This window comes from Ostrinia furnacalis, unplaced genomic scaffold (genome assembly GCF_004193835.3).
Source record: "Ostrinia furnacalis isolate ACB-3 unplaced genomic scaffold, ASM419383v2 OfSCF7560, whole genome shotgun sequence".
NCBI classification, from domain to species: domain Eukaryota; kingdom Metazoa; phylum Arthropoda; class Insecta; order Lepidoptera; family Crambidae; genus Ostrinia; species Ostrinia furnacalis.
The window spans coordinates 168599-188376 of record NW_021137799.1 but is presented as its reverse complement, the minus strand read 5'-3'; the positions used below and the strand labels follow the sequence as shown (position 1 = coordinate 188376).

Sequence of the window (19778 nt, the reverse complement as noted above, 5' to 3'; positions counted from 1 at the left end):
AATTTTACAATGACCGGTCTTGCCTTGCCCGTATCAGGTTCCTGTAACCTTTTCTAGATCATCGGTCTACCGAGTGGAAGGCCTGAGTTTACATTAACAGTTCTATTGCCCACTATGTTTGACAAATCTCCGTGTATACCTAAGTACCTAATCTTCTATCTTCTATATAAATAAAAATGAATTGATGTTCGTTAGTCTTATTAAAACTCGAGAACGGCTGGGCCGATTGAGCTGATTTTCGTTTTAAAATGTTTGTCGTAGTCCAGGGTAGGTCTAAACGGTGAGCAAATAAGGAAAAATTGCGATGGCTTATTTATTGCCTTTAAGGCGGAACAGAGTTCGCCGGGTCAGCTAGTAATATCATAAAAGCGAAAATAACTCAAAAGTCAAGGCTTATGAAAATCGGTCCAGTATTTTTGCAAGGGAGTAACAAATATCGTTACACACTTTCGCGTTAGGCCTTTACGAGTCCTTGGGAGTAACATGAGACATGAAAGAAGAATAGGTAACTTTTAATCTTAATTTAGGTGGTTTAAAGTTGTTCTTTTATGATTTTAATTGTTATTCTTTCGTGCGTTGACTTTTTCTATAATACATTAGTTGCCCTTTTATTATGGTTGTCATTGTTATTATTTTGTGCCAGCGTTGACTTTTTCGCAGAAAGATAATATCGGTCATCCCTGGGGGACTACCCAATTTCACTTAATGAATGTGGCTTTCTAAATGACCTTGCTAAGGGTTCAATTTATCAGACGAATGCCCGAAGACTAGACAGGTAGACAGCATACCTACCTACATTTATGGTACCTTTGTATTTGGTAGGTATATATCGTTATCATTAGTAAAACAATGGAACTAGGCAGTAGTAAATGATAGAATATATTTTAAGTAAGTACCTATTTTATCTAGGTACATGATGACTGAAATAAGACGCCTCACTCATGTTTTCGAATGACAATGAGCGTCTAATCAACCTACAATATACACTTAAATTCAGTCAATTAATTACTTATTCCAGCTTAACTGGAACTACTGGAAGTACATATTTTAGATAAAGTTTTTCTCGCTTTTTATCGGTAATGCGCAAAAGACACAGAATTAAACCTAGCTACTTATACAGAGGATAAAATCCTGCCTCGACGGATGTGGGTAATTACATTAATTGCGGTTCGATAATCAGATCCTGTCGACACGTAACACGATTATTTTAAACATTAATTATTTAATAGATAAGATCCACGGGTGAGGGAGGGCTAAGGATTAATTAAATATTATACAAACGCTGCCGCGCTGAGAGAATTGTAGAGACGGCAACCGCCACTGTCGCTAATAGTTGGGTGGCCGTATTTACCGACAAATCACAAAATCTCCGTACCTACGATTTGATCGATCGGAATTGGAAGTCAGAAGATTGTCCCGTACTCGAATAATATTGCGGTAGTCGCTTTATATTCTTCAGTATCTACTTAGGAAGGTAATTTATTTTCAGTGGTGTAGGAACAATTAATTTATCTCATTCAATTAACATAACGTCGAGGTCATATCATTAAATTGTTTTTCATTTTAAGCCTCGTGCTGAAGTCAACAAACTAGGTCATTCTGATAGGGACTTGTCCATATTTTGTGTGGTTCAACTCCTACATGGTCTCTATACATGCTCTGTAACTTGGCATTCTCAAGTTTCTCAGCTGCTCTATATTATTAGTAGACAAGTGAAGTATTAGGCCCCACATAGTTATTTTCATACTCTTTACCGTGATATCTTTATCATCAGCAATTATTGAGGGATAGTAACAATGCGTTCACTTCGCAGCACGTTCGCTCCTTACCACGCTGTCCTTATCATTAGTACATAATTAGAGCGGGATATAATAAGTTGTCTCTGGTATCATGTTAAAATTCGACAGAAGACCTGCACGCAGGAGAGGTGACAGAGGCAGAAAATAGCCATACATTTTTATAGCAAAATCGTCCCAATCACAATTAGAATAAGATGCCACAGTGTTCATTTAATTAGAATGGAATCATCATCATCATTATCATCTCAGCCATAGAACGTGCACTGCTAAACATAGGCCTCCCCCAATGCTTTCCATGTTACCCGGTTGGTAGCGGCCTGCGCCCAGCGCTTTCCTGCTACCTTTATGATGTCGTCGGTCCACCTTGTGGGTCGACGTCCTACGCTGCGTTTTCCGTAGAATGGAATTGATAGATAATAATATAAGGCTATGTATGGCCAGGGTCGACAGAGGACCTTCGGGCTGAGGAGGTGCTGTCGGGACGGTCCACGCCGCTGGCACGCCCTCGCAAGGAGACCGCGGGGCAGCCTCTGCGAACTAACAGGTAATGTCATTAGTCATTTAAGTACATTTTTGTGTTTTTAAATTATATTTTTTCTTTTAACACAAAGGTGTAAATCCATTTTTGTCGCGCGGCTACGTGATCAGGTGGAATCTCGCCTTTAAACACAAGAAAAACATTAAAGACTTTCATGGCCGACTGCTAAAAGACAATAAAAAACTGGAGTTTGGCCAAAAGGGATATAATAAGCTGGATTATACTCGTAAAAGATGAACTTTATGAGATCAAGAGATTCAGTCAGTTTTAGTAAAATTTACAACGCCTGATAAAAGTTTCATGTTTAAATCTCCAGTGATAAACATTGTGCAATGCAATCACTTCAGGCGTTATCCAAAACTCGGTTTCAATCAGTTGATGTAACAATGAGGTACTTAGGTTACTAAAAAGGGCCTAGTATCAGTATCGTAAGTGACAGAAATTATTTCATCCTGTAGGTTCGGTTTCAGGCAGCCGCACTCCAAGACGGCGAAGGTGGGGGACGTGAGCCTGGCTGCGGAGCCGGCCTTCGGCGCCAACCCTAAGGATAAGGACACAGCCATCAATAATAATGCTTTAGGTACGTAATTTATACTATAAGATAGTTAATGTAGTTGTAGAAACCACAATACACGTGTTATTGCATAGACGAGTTGTGTTACAGAAAGTCTTCAATTCTTTATTTTGCGTTAAAATTTACTACATTTCTTACCAAAATTAAGTTCAGATTACAAACACAAATAATATTGACTGAGCCCGTAAGTTATAAAAACGGAATCATCATCATCATCAACAGCCCTTTACAGTCCACTGCTGGACTATGAGCCTCCTCCACTATAGTGGAGGGTTTTGCCATAATCCCCACGCTTGGCAGGCGGGTTGGAGATCGCAGTTTAAAAGATTGATGTTTGTCAGAATATCCGCTTTAAAAACGGAATATCCGCTGATTTCCGCTTCTTCTGTTTAAAATTGCCTTTCAAGGTAACTTACTGAAATTAAATGAATTTTATTATAAAAGTAAGTAATTTTATGACTGAATACAAGTTTGAAATGGACTGTTTGTTTCCAGATAAGAAAAGTACAAATTCGCCGTACAACCAGCTGCCGCCGCTCGCAACGCAAGTGTCAGCCGCCGGCGTCACCACCATCGTCGGCGCCACTGGAGTGCCCAAGACGGTCACCAAGCAGACCGTCATCCTCACGTACCAGCCTCAGCAATATGCGGTACAAGTAGGTTTTACAACAGCACCTAGGTATATGACAACAGCACTTAACACTACCTATAAATTTTCATTGCTAAATAAATAGCCCAAATTAATAACATAATAATAAGATCTTACAGTGTTTAGCTTTATGCAAAATTCTGGGACACAAAAGCTCTTTCGAATAAAAATTTCATAGTTGACACCATTATCCAAAGAACTCCTCTGAAAGTTGGAGACTCTACACTCGAAGTTGACTTTTAATGTAGTATACCTGGGACTGGGACAAACAGCTTTCCAGTTAATAACAATAAATAAATAAATTTTGCGATATACTCACGTCCAACGTAACTTTTTAAAAACATTTTATTCTAGTCCTATAAATTACAGTTAGATCCGGACTACAAAACAGCATCCATTGATCTAAATGGGTATTTAGGGCCCATGCACACCACGCTTATTTCAGGTGCGTGGACACTAAATTATATTGCTTTACTGCTTATGTAGTTAACTTAGAACATTCCTTTGGCGAATTCCAAATGCATAAACAACGCATCGGCTGAAAAAAACGCAATGTGCATGGGCCCTTACATATAAACAACCAATCAAAGATCTCTTGTGTTAATAGTTACATGCCTTGCTTCACATCTAGCACTTACTTAGCGTGTGCACGAAAACTTATAGCTTACAAGTTATTTCATACTTTAATTAACATGGTTTAAACTAAGTATAAGTTAGCTCTCGTTAGACATACTTCGTTAGTTGTTTGGTTAGTTTTACAGTGTTATAAATAAATAATCCGTGTGATCCGTTATTCGCTCATTAAAAAGAAAATCATTTTCCATAAAGTTCCAAAGTTTTACATAGATACAAACTGGAAACTGCTACCTCGTTAATAAGTACGGTCCGTTTATGATAAACACCATCTTGTGATAGATACGCAATTAAATGGAAATAAAATCGATACTAATTTAATACATTTATTCATCAAGGGAGGTACTACCTAGAAAGTAAACTTTTCACAGTTAAAATTATATTTTTATGTACAAGTTTTCTATTTTAATTAGAAACTTGTACGCCATAGAGTATTTATAGAGAACTGTGTTTTTCTACAAGTAGGGACCTACCTACTTTAGCACTTTGGATGATAGTGCTGGAAATATTAATTTAACCACCAAGGTTTAGATACCTACCTGAAGTATTAAATAATCTTAGTTTAAGAAAGAAAGAAAGAAACCTTTTTTATTCAGTATCACATAATTTACAAAATAGAAAAATATAATGTATTATTTGTACCTAGGTCTATTTATTTATTTATTTATTCTAGAAGGCTGCAAGGCTTACAGAAAATCCAACGCGCCAACAAGTTATAAGTACAATCGTGCAAATAATATCAATTAAAAATGTAACTATTGTATAAGTCTAAACGTTGTCTATTCAGATTAGTCTTCAATGCATTCTTTAGTCCTGTTAGCCCCTCGTGGTATTGGCATTAAGATTTTCATTTTGAATTCATTACAGGAGGGCAGGGCCAAGACTGGGGCCAGGGCTGAAACCCCCCGTGGGCCCGGGCCCCGCCAGGGCAGCGACATCCAGAAGCCCCCGGGGAAATACACGTTCCAAACCAACCAGCTGCCGAGGCCGCAGTACCCCGCTGTCAAGAACATAGACGCGAAGACGGCTAAGCAGGTAATTAATTGAATAATCATTAAAATCATTAGGAAGAAGATTCTCGCTAGAGGCTCGCACTCAAAGCTTATCGAGAGAAAGAAAAACTACATTTTTAAACAAATTAAGCCATGTTTCGCACAAAAAAAGAGTTCTACAGAATAAAGCTAACTTTTTTAACACCAATTAAGCTATGTGGACACTCGCAAATGCTGTAGTTTCATGTAGTTTCAGTGGGAAGGTCAGAAAGAGTCATAATAACATTTATAACCCCTGATTGACCACGCGACAAAGCATTCACATATAAAACAGGTGACGTATAGAATGTAGAGACATACGTTACGGAATAAGTCGCTCAATCACTACGTATGGAACCGAGATTCTGTTTTTCGACAGGTGCACCGTATGTACCTTTTATCAAAATGTTACGCTACAAGGTTCGAATCACTAGGCTAGCGCTGCACGCGCTGTAGAGTTTTGTAGATCGAGCGTGTCACGAAATCTTGGATTAGTAATTTGCTGCATTGTTATTAGCGGCTTTTTAGAAGTCCATAAAAGTAATTACACTTCATTCATTTGTGATAAAAGAATGTAGCTACAAGTGGCGATATTTGCTACTAGTCAACCTGCTTGCTGTTTTATATCCATCTTGACTGACTTTGATTTGTTCGTTAATCTCTATTGTTTAATAGATAATTTCTTTAAACGTAACATACGGAATACCGTATTAAAAATATAAATTGCAGCGTGAACAGAAAATAATCGATGAAATACCGCTTCGATACGTGAGATGACTGTGATGTCTTATTAATGTCATTGCATTTAACGTTCAAGAAAACTGAACAAATGGAGAAACACGTGTTTTCTTTTAATTTCCAACAATTGGAGAGTTCTAACTACGGAAAGCTTGCACGAGTAAGACAGCGGATAGGTACCTACTTTACTCACAACTCTTAACTTATGTGACTCTACATTTTTGTTGCCAAAAATCACTCAGTAAGTACTATTTCAGATGCCATAGTTAGTATTTAACTGCATGTCCTGTCGTTTGTAAACGACGACGACCGCAACTAGTCCCGTCAACAATCTAGCGACAACAAGTAGCACTGCAATCTTTGAAATACGAACTTTATAGCAATCAAAAATCATCAAACACTAAAAACGTAACGGAATGAAAAGTTGCAATAAATAAGATAACACTTCCTTAACGCATTATGGCACCGTTTGTGTTCATAATTTATAATGAACCCACGATCATTACACAATAACCTGGTATTGCGATCAAGTGATTTCCAACTCTATTGTTTGGGGGGAAGGATAGATAATCGATGGACACGGAAGTAGGTCAGAACTCGACTATTTCAGTGACGACGAGTTGTGTGACTCGTGTGAGTGTCGGAGTTCGCTGAAAATATCACTGCACGCTGCATTCAGTCGCAGCTCAGCACACACGGGATTCGGAAGCTAGGGATTTCTTGAGATATCTGTTATGTTTTTCTTCAAATTAGAAGAAACTTTATTTCATTGTATGAAAAGTATTTTAAATAAATTGTACTCGTACCAGTCTCCAATAACTTACATGTTATTCAGTATTGAAAAAGAAAAGTCTAAACTGTAATCTAGAACCGTGATATTGTTTTAAATGTAAATCACATAATCTCTAACCTGTCTAGGGTGGGTCAAGGTTGATTTTACTTTACCTAGACGTTACCTGTTAGGTAGGTACGTATACATATACCTACATACATATTCACTTATTTTATTTTTACTAATGATAAATTGCTAAATTACGAAATAAGTATATGAATTGAATTGAAACACGCGCATCTAAACTGGGTCAGTTCTTAGTTTTAGTATTCTTTGATTGCAGTAAGTAATTAGGAAATTTTTAAATTTATTTCTGTTTACTGCCTAATAACGTTCATTACCAGTTTTATATTTCTAGAGCCTATTTGGTGAATTCGTTGGCTCTTATAAAATAGTGAAAAAAAAACATTAATAAATAAATAAATAGTAAGTAGTAGGAATATAATCAAAACATTTCGTTTATTATTATGTTAATATCACCCATATGCATTGCTGGGCGCATTTTTAAAACATCAGCAAAATGTAACACAAAGAGATGGTTAGACAACTTTCATGAATAGTTAATTCACGGCTTTAATTAATGAAACAAATTAATTATACGAGCATTTTCTCCTAGTTCTGGACCGTGAAATGACGTGTTGTATAAAAATCACTTTGTAATATTTTTACTTTGAATTTAGTGTGTTGTGCTGCAATGAAATTGCAAATAATAAAATATTGGTGAGTGTGCTAAATCTAAGTGTTGTTTTATGGAAATTCTGTTATCTCTACAAAATCATTTTTGATTTGAAAGTAATAATAATGTTTTAGGAACAATTTGTTTCTTTATTATCGTCGTCCGCGTTCGTGTCTTCGGATAGGTTTCAGTTGTGAACTGTCGTGTGGATGTTCGGTATTTTTAAACTGTTAACCAACAACGATCTTTGGGTCATTTCGACACAGGTTCCCGTAGGGTCGCCCTACCGTTCGCACGTTGATATGCACTTCGGACTGCCGATACCGGAATGGTTAAAGTTTTCAGTTACATAAATTCGTGAAGTGAAAGTGAATGTAGGTGATAATGAAACTTTTTGGTTCACAGGTGGTGAATAATACTAGGAAGGCAGGATCCTCCGAGGGATGGAGGGAAGGTAAGACTTATGTTTTCTTACATTTTTAAATGTTTTTCATTTTTTATTTGTTTATTTTGTAAACACACACTAAGCAAAAGGTCAAGTTTACAAATAAGAGATAATCATTCTTATTTTAGATCTTAATCATTTTTATAAATTGTTTCATATTTGTAATACCTACTCTCCGTATCATAGCTTCCGCATTTATTATTTTTTAACGTCAGTTGATTTATGGTTATGAAACATTAAGAAGTAGCTAGGTAATGTATTGGCAATTCAATTCCACGATATTTCGGTTCGTCAAGAAAAAAATATCTCAGTTTTAGGAAAACGCTTATTTACTGCAATAAAAAATTTGAATTTGAATTTACATAGGTAAATAAATAACAACATAATATGGTTTGGTTTTCAAATAAATTTATAATATTTTATTATCTATCTTCTGGGTGAAATCATGATCAGCTAGTCCAAAAAATTTACCCAAGTAGGTCCACAAGTTCCATGATATTTGAACCTTTGATCTTTGATAGAGCCCTTAAAACATAAAACGAGTCTCATAAAGCTAAAAAATTGTCCAGGTGCTGGGTCAGCGGTATCTTCTGACTCGGGCGTGTGGACGGGCGGGGAGTGCGGGGGGGAGGGCTCCCCGCGCGCGCGCCGACGCCCGCGCAACCTGGAGATGGTGATGAAGGGCTCGCACAGCTTCCACCTCCGAGAGCTGCAAGTGGCCGACCTTGATATTATGGGTGAGATACCAAAAATTCACTATTTCATTTATTTCTTTTAGGTAGGTATATCTACACCACACCCAAACCTTAGGGGAGGCCTTTGTTGCAGCAGTGGACGTCTTTCGGCTGAAACGATGACGACGAGGTACTATAGGCCACAGTTCTGCCTTTGTTGCAGTGGACGTCTTTCGAGGACGACGTGGTACTATCGGCCACAGTTCCAGCTACCTACTCATTTCCCTATTTTCTCTCGCTCTTATCAAGTGGTGATTCTTTGCGATAGAACGAGACGACATGACCGGAAATGGGAAGCTGGAACTGTGGCCGATAGTAAAATATGTACTTATAGTGACGTTGTGAATTAAGAAGAGAGAAGAGAAAAGTTGCTTTCCATAGTTTAAAAAAAGAGGGAAAAGGAAGACCTCTACCAAACCACCTGGATGTAAATGAAAAGGACATCAAAGTATTGATACACTTACTTCACGAACAAGACGTTTGGAACAGAAATAAATGGTAGCACATGATTGGGAAAGCTGACTCCGTGGATAAGGCAAGGCAGAAGAAGAACAATGTTTTTTAAAGTTTAACATTTTCTCCGGGAATTATAACAATTTCATTTTTCAGGTCAAGCTACCTCCTATAGCAGTTTGATTCACCCATTCTGGAACACCCTGTATAAATATCACTTTCACTTCACAGACGAAGCAGTCGTGACAGGGCACGCCGTGATTCCCCTGCCAAAGCTGCCCAGTTCCTTCGACGACGAGTTATCTCCCGAGTACGATACTCCAGCACCCACCTACAAGCCCCCATCGCCTATCCTACCCAAGCCGGCGCCTCCGCCTGAAACGTCTAACAGACAGAACTCGCCCATGTCGACCCTGGACCGCTATAGAACCAGGACCAGGCCGACTAGGATCCAGACAAATCTGGATTATAAGGACGAGGAAAAGTTCGTGCTGGATCGGGCGCAGCCTGAGATGTTGAATAAACAGGTAAATAAAGAAAACGTGATAAAAATAGAGCTATAGCTAGTAGTATACTATTTCTGTAACGCAATTAGATTTTTTTGGTTCCGGCAATAAGGAGTTAATCATCCCTGGAAGATGAGATTTCATTAAAGAACGTATAATCTAACTATATTATTTAATTCAAAAGCATACTAACCAATAAATATTATTACCTAATTGTGATTGTGTTATTGTTCAAGAAGGTTTAAAAACCTTCTAATTTGAACTCCAAATTCTTTTCTTTTCTTACAGAATTCGTTTACAAAATCATCCAGTGGTGTCGTGTCACCTACCACGGTGAACTCCAGCAAGGAATCCAGTCCGTCTTGCAAGAGCGAGGAGAGCCATTTCGGAAACAGCAGCGCCTGGCAAAGCCAAGCTGCTGGAGAAGCTATGGCTACAAGGTAAATACATCATATTTTCTTTCAATTTAATTAAAAAAACTAAACCAATGACAGTGTGACTTTTCCGAGAAACTAATTTAACAACCCAAACGGTTGGAATTGACGTTAAAATATAATCCAGCCAAGAGACGCGCAAAGACTATTGAACACTCCTTTTTCGAATCTGACCACAACCCTTTGGTGCAACAAAGGCATAATAAAGTCTTGGGCTTTGTTTTCCAAAGATTAGGTTGTTTACAGTTTACATACTACCTGAAACTGTGATATCTAGCAATTTTATAAGTCAATTGTTTCCGTTTTCAGATCACAAGACGATGTCTCCATCGCCCTCAGCGTCTCCAGCTGTGAGGACGACAAGTCCAAGTTTGAAGTCAAGGAAGCGCCAAAGCCGGTGGAAATGGAGATTCCCAAGAAGACAATAGTCATCATGGATGAACCACCTGTTCCTCATCCGCTTCTGATGAAATCGTTGACTCTTAGTCAACATGACTCGCTACGTAGTACTATGATGGGTAAGTGAAGAAGGCGTCTTACTCAAGTCACCTGCTAAAGAAATATATGAATTGAACCTTAAAAGGGGCGTCGTAGCGCCATCATGTAACATTTCTAATATCCGATTACACTATACCTACAATTAAATTCCTACTTCCAGCCCGAGTTTCTATTTAGAAAATATCAATCCTTTCGTGTCAATCAGTAGCAATTAGTCTAACTAAAGCAAAAAAAGGTTTTTAAATTTATTCTACTTTAGTAATTAAACAATCTACAGCAAAAAGAGTGCACAGCATTCTTTAAAAGATTTAACTCTAAATTAACTATATCCAAATTCTCAACAAATTACCTTTTTTCAGGGTCGATGACAAGTTCCAACTACAGCACTACGAGCACGTGCACAAACCAGAGTGGAATCCATGACAACCTGACGCTCACGTTGGAAGAGTCCAAATTCGACATGTCAGCTCTGGAAACGTCCACGCAAAGTCTTCTTGACGATGAGACGTCTCCAGCCGACAGCCTGATATCTTCCACCAGCACCAGTGACTCCAACAACGAGTTGCACATAGAAAGAGATCCACCTTCCATATCCTCGGCGTATCAGACTGCTAACACCAAGACCAGGACGCCAGAGCCGGTCGTCGAGGATCGGGTTGATGGAGAGTTGTTGCAGCCAGTGAAAGAAATAATGTAAGTGCACCTTTGAAAATTCACAGTCAAAATAGACCAAGGTGAAAAAGTTTATGGATTTGCAATTCAGCCACAGTATAAAATTTTAGCGAAGGCGAAAGCATCATTCATGCAGTACATGCATTAAAGTTATGGATAAGCGAGCAAGACTAAAGACCTCTAATCCCATTAAGGGCCCTCGCCCACGGCGACTTTTTACGACAGCATCGCTACTAACGCGCGTAAGTCGCATTTGCAACGCACTACAGAAGTGATGCCAACGCGCTACTAACGCGCTACAGCAGCGCGACTGCATCGCTACACAAAGTTGCCGTGGGCAAGGGCCCTAAAAGTTAGTTTACTTACAACTTGCGACATTTGAAACGCAGCCGCAGGAATTTCTTGGTTTTAAATTATTATTCCCTTTTCCCAGTGAATTGAGGAGCGTCTGTAGCGGGGGAGAGGCCAGCAAGAACAACACTCCAGAGTCTCCCGGCACTCCCACACATGCTTCTGGCTCCCTGTCCCTGTCAGATGGGCGGGACTTCTTCGACGATGAGATTGCCGACCAGCCAGCGTTGCTGTTCCGAAGTAAGTAAATTGAAGTAAGAAAAAATAACGATCGCTATTAAAAAGCAAGTGAAACTTGAAGGATTTCAGTAACACAAGTATCTTTACTATTTCATTTAGCCGCATAGAGATTATAATGCGTAATACTTAATATTACTGAAAGAAGCACTGCACTTGAAACAGGTAAAGTATTAATTTTATCTTTCAACTCTTCTCTAGAGATGATTAAATAAGTCAATTACAGATAATTAAAACAAAATCGCGTGATTATTTATCTAACGGCAGAAATTACTTTTAAAGGGGAACGAAACTGTAACAGTACCTACTGAGAAAATGTATACCTGTATATCATTACTGTATTAAAAATAAGCTCACAATAATTTACTAACAATGTTACGACTCCAAAGTCATTTAAGCCATTAAAACTGGATTTCTATCAACTGTCCTACTTAGGGCTGATTAGTTAAAAGTTATCCGACGATTGAAAAATCAGCCCTTAAACTTAATTACTTGTAGGTGTTTCATAAGAAATCTTTTTGAAAGTAATTAATGATCGTAAACAGAATTAAATACATAAAGTCTAGTTAGGATCAAATCAGTAGCAGGAACTTGAAAAAGATATAATGAAATGAGGATATAATGTAGGTACGAGTAGGTATTTATTACAAATGGTAGTGTAATTATTTTAAATATGAATAATCATGTAACAGTCACAGGTCAAGAAAATATTACTGAATTTTAACTACTAATTAATTCTGTGTACATACTTCGTCCTCAGACAATAACTACTTACTACAAAATTAGACAGCGCACAGTACACAGTTGCGTGCAATAACTTACTTTAAAAAATATTCTAAATTGGTTCTGTTTATGTACCCAGAAAACAATGACGGCAGTTCAGCAAACAAAGAAGAAGCGGGCAGACAACTACGGAGGTCTAGGGAGCGCATCACATCCAGTCCCCTAGCGCAGAGGAATAGAAAACGTAAGTTTTATATAACGAAGTAATCAAACCTCTTTTCTCGATTTACAAAGATTGTTACAACCTTAGATTAATAAAACCTAGATGGATAGTCTTCATACAAACGCTTCGTCAAGAGTGAGGCAAAAATCTTATGTCATTAGTGTCAATTTTGTTGGGGAGTGTAGACAGTGAAGGCGATTTTCCCGAAAGTAGGGAAAATTTTAATACGTTTTTAATTACTTTATAATTAACAAAAACAAAACGCATCATGTACTTACTTATTTATTGAATTCAAAGTACCTACCTAACTAATAACAATAAGATAAATCGACTTAAAAGTCTCGATTTCATAAAAAAGGAAGTGTATTTGTACGGCGAACAATTGGGAAATAAATTTTCTTGTCACTGGTATCATTCCCATATTTAATTTTTGAAAGCCAAATTCAAGCAAAATACGCGTCGAATTGTAGTACTTACTTATGAAATGTAACACTGGTCACTTTCTTTCGTTTTTCTGATGTATTTAAGACACCCTTTCACAGCACAAACCGTTTTAATTAATTAAAATTCGTCGGACGTGTTTACCAATTTTTCACTTTGACAGTTCATGTGACGTTTACGAGTAAGCCGTGATGCCGGCTCCCTAAAAATTGCCTCACTTTTCGTGCACTGACTATCTATCTAGGTTTTATTAATCTAAGGCTTCAGCGAAAAGAAAAAAATCATGACTTTTTTGTTTTTCATAAAAATGGCCAGTATTTATTTTGATAACAAAACACTTCTTTCAAATATTTTTAATCTATGCTTTAAATAGATTTGGCGCGAAAATTGCGAGGTCGACGTGCAAAATTAAAAGTAAAATCCGGGCAAAAAAAATTACACAACATACTCTTATTTGTCTGGCTAGAAATAATTACTTGGGTAACAGCTTACCTACAATTAGTAATTACCTGCAAATATAATTATTCATTTTAATTATTTAGTTTGCAACGGTCGGAACGGTGGAACGGAGCGGACCAACTCCCTTGACACGCTGTCGAGCCTGGCTTCCGACGACCTGATGATGGACAACGACCTGGCACAGTCCGTCACCAGTTTGCAGAGCGTTGATGATTATATTGAGAGGTATGTACCTTAGTACCTGTTCATTTACTAGTTGGTATAAATTAGCAGAAATAACAAGCGAGAAACGTGTTGAAAGTAGTAATGACTGAGATAGTAATACGAGCTAGTATAAAGAAAAGTGAAATTGTTAAGCATACACACAGAGTCATTAATTTTATGTAATTTAGCAAATAAGTAAGTACCTAAATTAAGTTCAATTAAGTTTTCAAACACATTAGATAGATAAATTTACAGGTCTATCCAGATTTTTTTTTATTAGAGGCTAATATTTACAGTAGAGCTTGAGCTGTAAATATTAGCCCTTTAGGGCTGATAATAATATCATGTTAGTTAATTATCAATTAAACGTAAATTTTTAAAGGCAATTTAGACAGGAAATTGCATACCGAATTTGGCAAGCATTATTTAACTAAGTTTAAATCCAAGTAAAACTAGTAAGTAGGAAAATAATAATAATGCAGACAAAAATTATTCACACTGTTGTAATGACCTGCTACTTAATCATCGTAACATTATCGTTACAAGATCATTCTCATCAGTATTTATCAGTTATCTTGATTGAGCAAACACCATTAAAACTACTATTAATGAATGAGCATAAACAAAAATCATATTTCTATAGGCTGGACAGCAGCCTTCGGAGTGGTTTGAATTCCCTGGACGAAAAGCAGCTCCGTCAAGAGTTGTCGTCATCCAAGACCGCAGTGCGGCAGTGGAGTCAGCTGCTGGAACAGAACAACTTCTTGGACCGCCAGCTGGCGGCCATGGCGCAGGGGAAGACCGGACCGGACTCGCTTACCGCGAGCAATAACAGCCTTACTAACATCGGGTAAGTAATTTTGAGAATATTTCTTTCCCTACCTTTGTGTGATTTAGCGGAGTTAGAAGTGTTGTGATCGAAAAGTGGACTCATCAGATATACCTACCAATTTCGAGCTGTTACAGTTGGACATTATGTACATTTTTTGTATCATCATCATCATCATCATTTCAGCCACAGGACGTCCACTGCTGAACATAGGCCTCCCCCAATGACTTCCACATCGCACGGTTGGTAGCGGCCTGCATCCAGCGCCTTCCTGCTACCTTTATCAGGTCGTCGGTCCACCTTGTGGGTGGGCGTCCCTCGCTGCAACTTTTTTGTATGTCATACTTTTTTCGAGCTGTTAGAACGTGATCGACCATAGTTGTATGGCGAAGACAGTTTATGACATCACTGTTTTGCCAACTCAACGTCTAACATAAAGCTATGTTTTAGCCATTTACACATTGATGTAGGTACTCAATACTCAATACTCAATTCTTTATTGCATCCATAATGTTACAGAGGTGGTATGTATGGTTTTATAAGATACAATTATGGACCCTGTCGGGCACAGCATTATAAGAGAGGGGAAGAATTTATAAATATTTAATTAATTCAATTATATTATTAATTATATTATTAGTTATTAATTATTTATCACAATAGGTATACAATTAATTTAATAATTGGTATTACTATTACATATAACATATTATTAATTTTGTACTTAGATTATTTTTAAATAAATATTATTCAGTCTACATTATTCAGAATTATTGCACAACACTACTTACTTATTTATTTATCCTATCCTACTAGTCCTACTAATATTATAAATGCGAAAGTTTGGATGTCATGATGTCTGGATGTTTGGTTGTCTGGATGTCTGGATGTTTGTTACTCTTTCACGAAAAAACTACTGAACGGATTTTGTTGAAACTTTACAGTATTACGGTTTATAACCCAGATTAACATATAGGCTATAATTTATGACGATCTGTGACATACTAAATTTCACGCGGGTGAAACCGCGGGCAAAAGCTAGTTTATTTATATATTCATTTACTTTCATTATATTGTATTGGTTTAAAATCTATCCTCTAAGTATTCCTTAATGCTATAATAAGTTTTGTCAATGAGAAATCAGGTAGGAGAGCATCCGAAATTGAACTACACAAAAATTTAACAGTATTTTCAATTTTATAAAAAAAGACGTAAACAGCTTAATAACAAAACAAAAGGGACGATAGGAAGGGAAAAGAAAACAATCAAGACAGTAACACAACAATCAAGCGACATTATGGTGTGATGCACTCATGTAGATTCTTACGAACAAGATAGATAATTAGCTGCCTGTAGAAGCTAGCCCTAAAGTTGTTTATACCGCTTTCCTTCCAACTACAGGGTTATTGTTCAATGGATCCAAACAATCACCACAAACGATAATATTGATGCACCAGACAAAGGTGTGATGCCATTCCCAACTGCTTTCTAGTGAAAACAAACAGGCAAAACGCAATTGATGCCCCTTTTAATTTGTTTTCTTTAATAATAAAATCAAATTTTAACATTATTGATTCTTAAATTGCAAAGTTACTTATAACTTTTGCGACATGAGAAGAGCGCAATAAATAGTACTACGTGGAGTATTTTATAAGTAATAGAAGTTCGCTATTCTGGAAGCATAACGAATTTATAATTCACTATTGAAATCAATCTTACTATAATTGTTTTCGTTTCGTAATGAAGAATTAATTTTACCGGAACTTTGGTATAATAATAACTCATAGATTGTTGTGACCCATTATAAAAGATTTCGTGGAACCGAACAATATGTCAATGTCAATGCTTTCTTTTGCTTCATGCCGTTTGTCAATGTCTTTACTTATTCTTTCAATGTTATTTGTCCACGATTTCTACTTGTGGGCTCGATCAAGCCAAGTAACTCGTCGCAGAAATTCACTAAACTTTTCATACCTAGGTAGGTATAAATTTTATGATTTCGTGCCAATTTAATTTGAAATTCGATTGGTTCAATAATACATTCCCTGTAACACATTAACATAAACGCTTCTCAATTAAAACAGATAACTACCAGTTCAGTTGGCTTAGCTGGTACATTAATGATACCCCGCATTTATCTTAAATACTTACAATTTTTCTTAATGGACCGTAACGAAACCAGGAGATTGTTTTGCTGCCGTTAACATTTGTAAAGTGCAAGGTTAATGATTGTGACTTTTATTTCCAATGCGTATTGTCTTGATAGATTTAATCAAGGGCAATTTACTTGGTCCCTTTCCGTAGTAATTGAAATTCCTTTCTAAACGCAGGTGCCCCGAGATGACTAAAGACGCCTTGGCACAGATCACGTCCAAATAAAGTACCTATAGTCTCTTGAGACTAAAACGTGATTCTGTTGCTTCAAAAGCCTGATATTAAGATCAGTAACCTCTGCTTCAGATAAAAAATAAGCCAGTCTAAAAGCCAGCTTCTAAACCAGTAACAATTATCTATCTATACTTAGGTATCTTTGTAAATTCGGCTTCTCACTGGCAAAAAATATTACATATGGTTCTTTACTGCTATTTATTGTTTCGAAATTAACAGCGATGAATTCAACAGTAATGATAATAATAACATCTTTCTTATACTTAATAATATAGTTCTTTCGTATGTATAAAAAGCTTCCTGTACTCTAAGTAGACAGCCAGTATGTCTTGTCATGAAAATTTTGTGTAATATTTAAAAGCCTTGTCCTCATTTCAAAGCATAAATGGGTGAGCATTCGCGAGGAATTTCAAGCTCAAAGTTCACACGTTCCGTGCGTTACGTCCGCGTGGGTGATATTATCGCATTTGATGGCATAAAAATCGAAACAAAGTCGAAGAACGGTCCTGAGTCTGTGACCTCCATGCGGTTCAACAATGGCCGTGCACAACAATGGGAACGATCTCTAGAGTTCTCGAGACCGGCATGTGCAAATCTTAGACATGTACAACACTCCCAGTAGATGTACTGCCGATTGTTGTTTAAACTAATATTGACGTATCGTAACGTTAACATGTGGTTTCCTCGTTAAGTACATAAAAGTGGTCGCTATAATAACGGGCCATATGCACTGTGTGTTTTGGGTAACAAAGAATTCAATTTTGCTCATTGTTCTCAGACAATTTGTAACTGTTATCTACATTAAAAGAAAATCATCCGTAATATCAGAGTACTATAACGATTTTGGATTTGAATTATACCTACTACTGGTTTGTTTTAAGATCATGGCATAAAATATTATTTATTGACCATTCCGTGTTTCCGGTGCTAGTTCTCGTAACAAGAAAACCTAAACGGCCATAAAAGAAACTGTAAGTAATCAAAGTTTCTAAACGCGGATCTGTCAACGAGGGTTCTTTCGTAACAAATTTCGCGGCCCGAACGATTTTCAAGGTGGATTTTACGGCGAGCTTTGTGTGTCGAAAGGTCCTTGCTCCATGAGGTAATCAGATAAAGCAGTGCGCACAGCTGCTATGGGGCTTCGGTTCATCTCGCGGCGTGCTTGAGCGCGCGGATTTTAGTCTGTGGGGCGTCGCGCGCGCGGACGTACGCACGTAGCCCGCTCTCCGCTGCACGAGAACGCACGTGCTAACCCTCCAGCACGACCAATCCGAAAACAAATCGGCCGACATCGTCCAGTAGAAATCTCAAGTGCAGTGTCAGTGGCAAAAACCCAGTGTACACCCTCAATGAAAATTAATAGATAGTGTGAATTAACATTGTACAAGTTCGCTAATTTAATTAGCAGTAAGTTACTACTACCACCAATTAAGATATACCTACGCTGTATATCGACGATGTACAACACAAATCAATTAAGCTTTAATTAGAGCTGGGTCTTGGGAATAACGGTCTTGATACTTGCATAATTTCAAAATATGATTTAAATAAAGCATATTGTATGAATCGCGAATGAATCTTTATTTAGACCATGTTACAATGGTGTGTTCTGCAAATTGGACTAGATAACTGATGATTTGTTTGTGCATCTGGTCGTTGACATGAGCAATACATAACTACCGTCGTTCAGAACCGTAACGTGATGATAGGCGATATTTATCGAAGTCATTATTTGACGTTACACTTGGCATTTTACCACGAAAGTAAATTGTAAATCTGCTGAACTGGACTTGAAATATTTGTGTTAAAGCAACAATAATGCTATCACAATTTAAAATATGTCAAGCTTCAGCATTGTTTACTAACGATCAAAGGAAATTTAAGTTCATGTCTCTGATTACCTCTATCACGTTTCTTTTGTCAACATTGTAGGTCGGTAATTTGTGTGAAAAGGTACATTCGCAACATACGTGAGAGAGCTATAAAATGTCAGGTGCCTATTGACGTCATGTTTTGCAAGGAGCCTTAAAGTTACATGAAGCTAGAATAATGTAAGCCATTACACGTATTTCCTACGTATTTCAAATAGTTAAACAAAACCCCTATCTTTTCAAAAAAGCCAAAGACGTTTTCCCACGTAATACTAGGAATTGCAATAGACTAGTCCTTGAGTTCATCCCAAAAAGTACTCGTATTCAAAAAAACTGTTTCTGCATGTGTGTCCAAATCTATAATAAACTTCCTCAAGATATTAAAGAACTGTCCTTTAATCAGTTTAAGACCACATTGCAAAAGTGGCTTGTCGCGCGATTATTCTACTCTCTCCAAGAATTATTAAGCTATAGGGAATAATCAGCAAAAAGTAATACCGTAATAATTATATGTAATATCAATATTTCTTCGATATATTTGCATGCTATTGTTGATGGCTGGATAGGTGATCATATTTTGTTATTTTCGACCTTCTGTACACCCTATTCAAAGACAAATAAATATTTCTATTTCTATTTCTATTACGTTTTATTAGACATTAATGACCAACTGTTAACTGATCTTCCTCTCTCTTTCTGCTCGGTTCCTTATTGGCCTTCCTTGACAGCATTATTTTTGTTCCTTGCTGTTTCAATAAAAAGTCCTAATGCATTTTGTCAAATAAAATGCATATTAAATTGCTCTATGCAGCTAAAAGTTACTGAAGAGTTAGTATCATC

At 37.1% G+C, this 19778-nt stretch overlaps 1 protein-coding gene across 11 annotated transcripts in view; it reads left to right on the top strand.

The window, feature by feature from the left end:
- LOC114365189 (uncharacterized) overlaps window positions 1–19778 on the top strand; it is a 92634-nt gene that overhangs the window by 42821 nt on the left and 30035 nt on the right. For 8 of the 11 annotated variants that reach the window (XM_028321694.1, XM_028321693.1, XM_028321695.1 and 5 more), the window contains 14 exons: window positions 2241–2343; window positions 2796–2917; window positions 3407–3567; window positions 5061–5228; window positions 7876–7924; window positions 8485–8652; window positions 9334–9629; window positions 9897–10048; window positions 10352–10560; window positions 10900–11233; window positions 11646–11803; window positions 12663–12767; window positions 13730–13871; window positions 14494–14700. In XM_028321694.1, the coding sequence (XP_028177495.1) occupies window positions 2241–2343; window positions 2796–2917; window positions 3407–3567; window positions 5061–5228; window positions 7876–7924; window positions 8485–8652; window positions 9334–9629; window positions 9897–10048; window positions 10352–10560; window positions 10900–11233; window positions 11646–11803; window positions 12663–12767; window positions 13730–13871; window positions 14494–14700 (2374 nt within the window). The remainder of the gene's footprint in view (window positions 1–2240; window positions 2344–2795; window positions 2918–3406; window positions 3568–5060; window positions 5229–7875; window positions 7925–8484; window positions 8653–9333; window positions 9630–9896; window positions 10049–10351; window positions 10561–10899; window positions 11234–11645; window positions 11804–12662; window positions 12768–13729; window positions 13872–14493; window positions 14701–19778) is intronic. The other 3 variants (XM_028321699.1, XM_028321698.1, XM_028321696.1) reach the window with 3 other exon arrangements.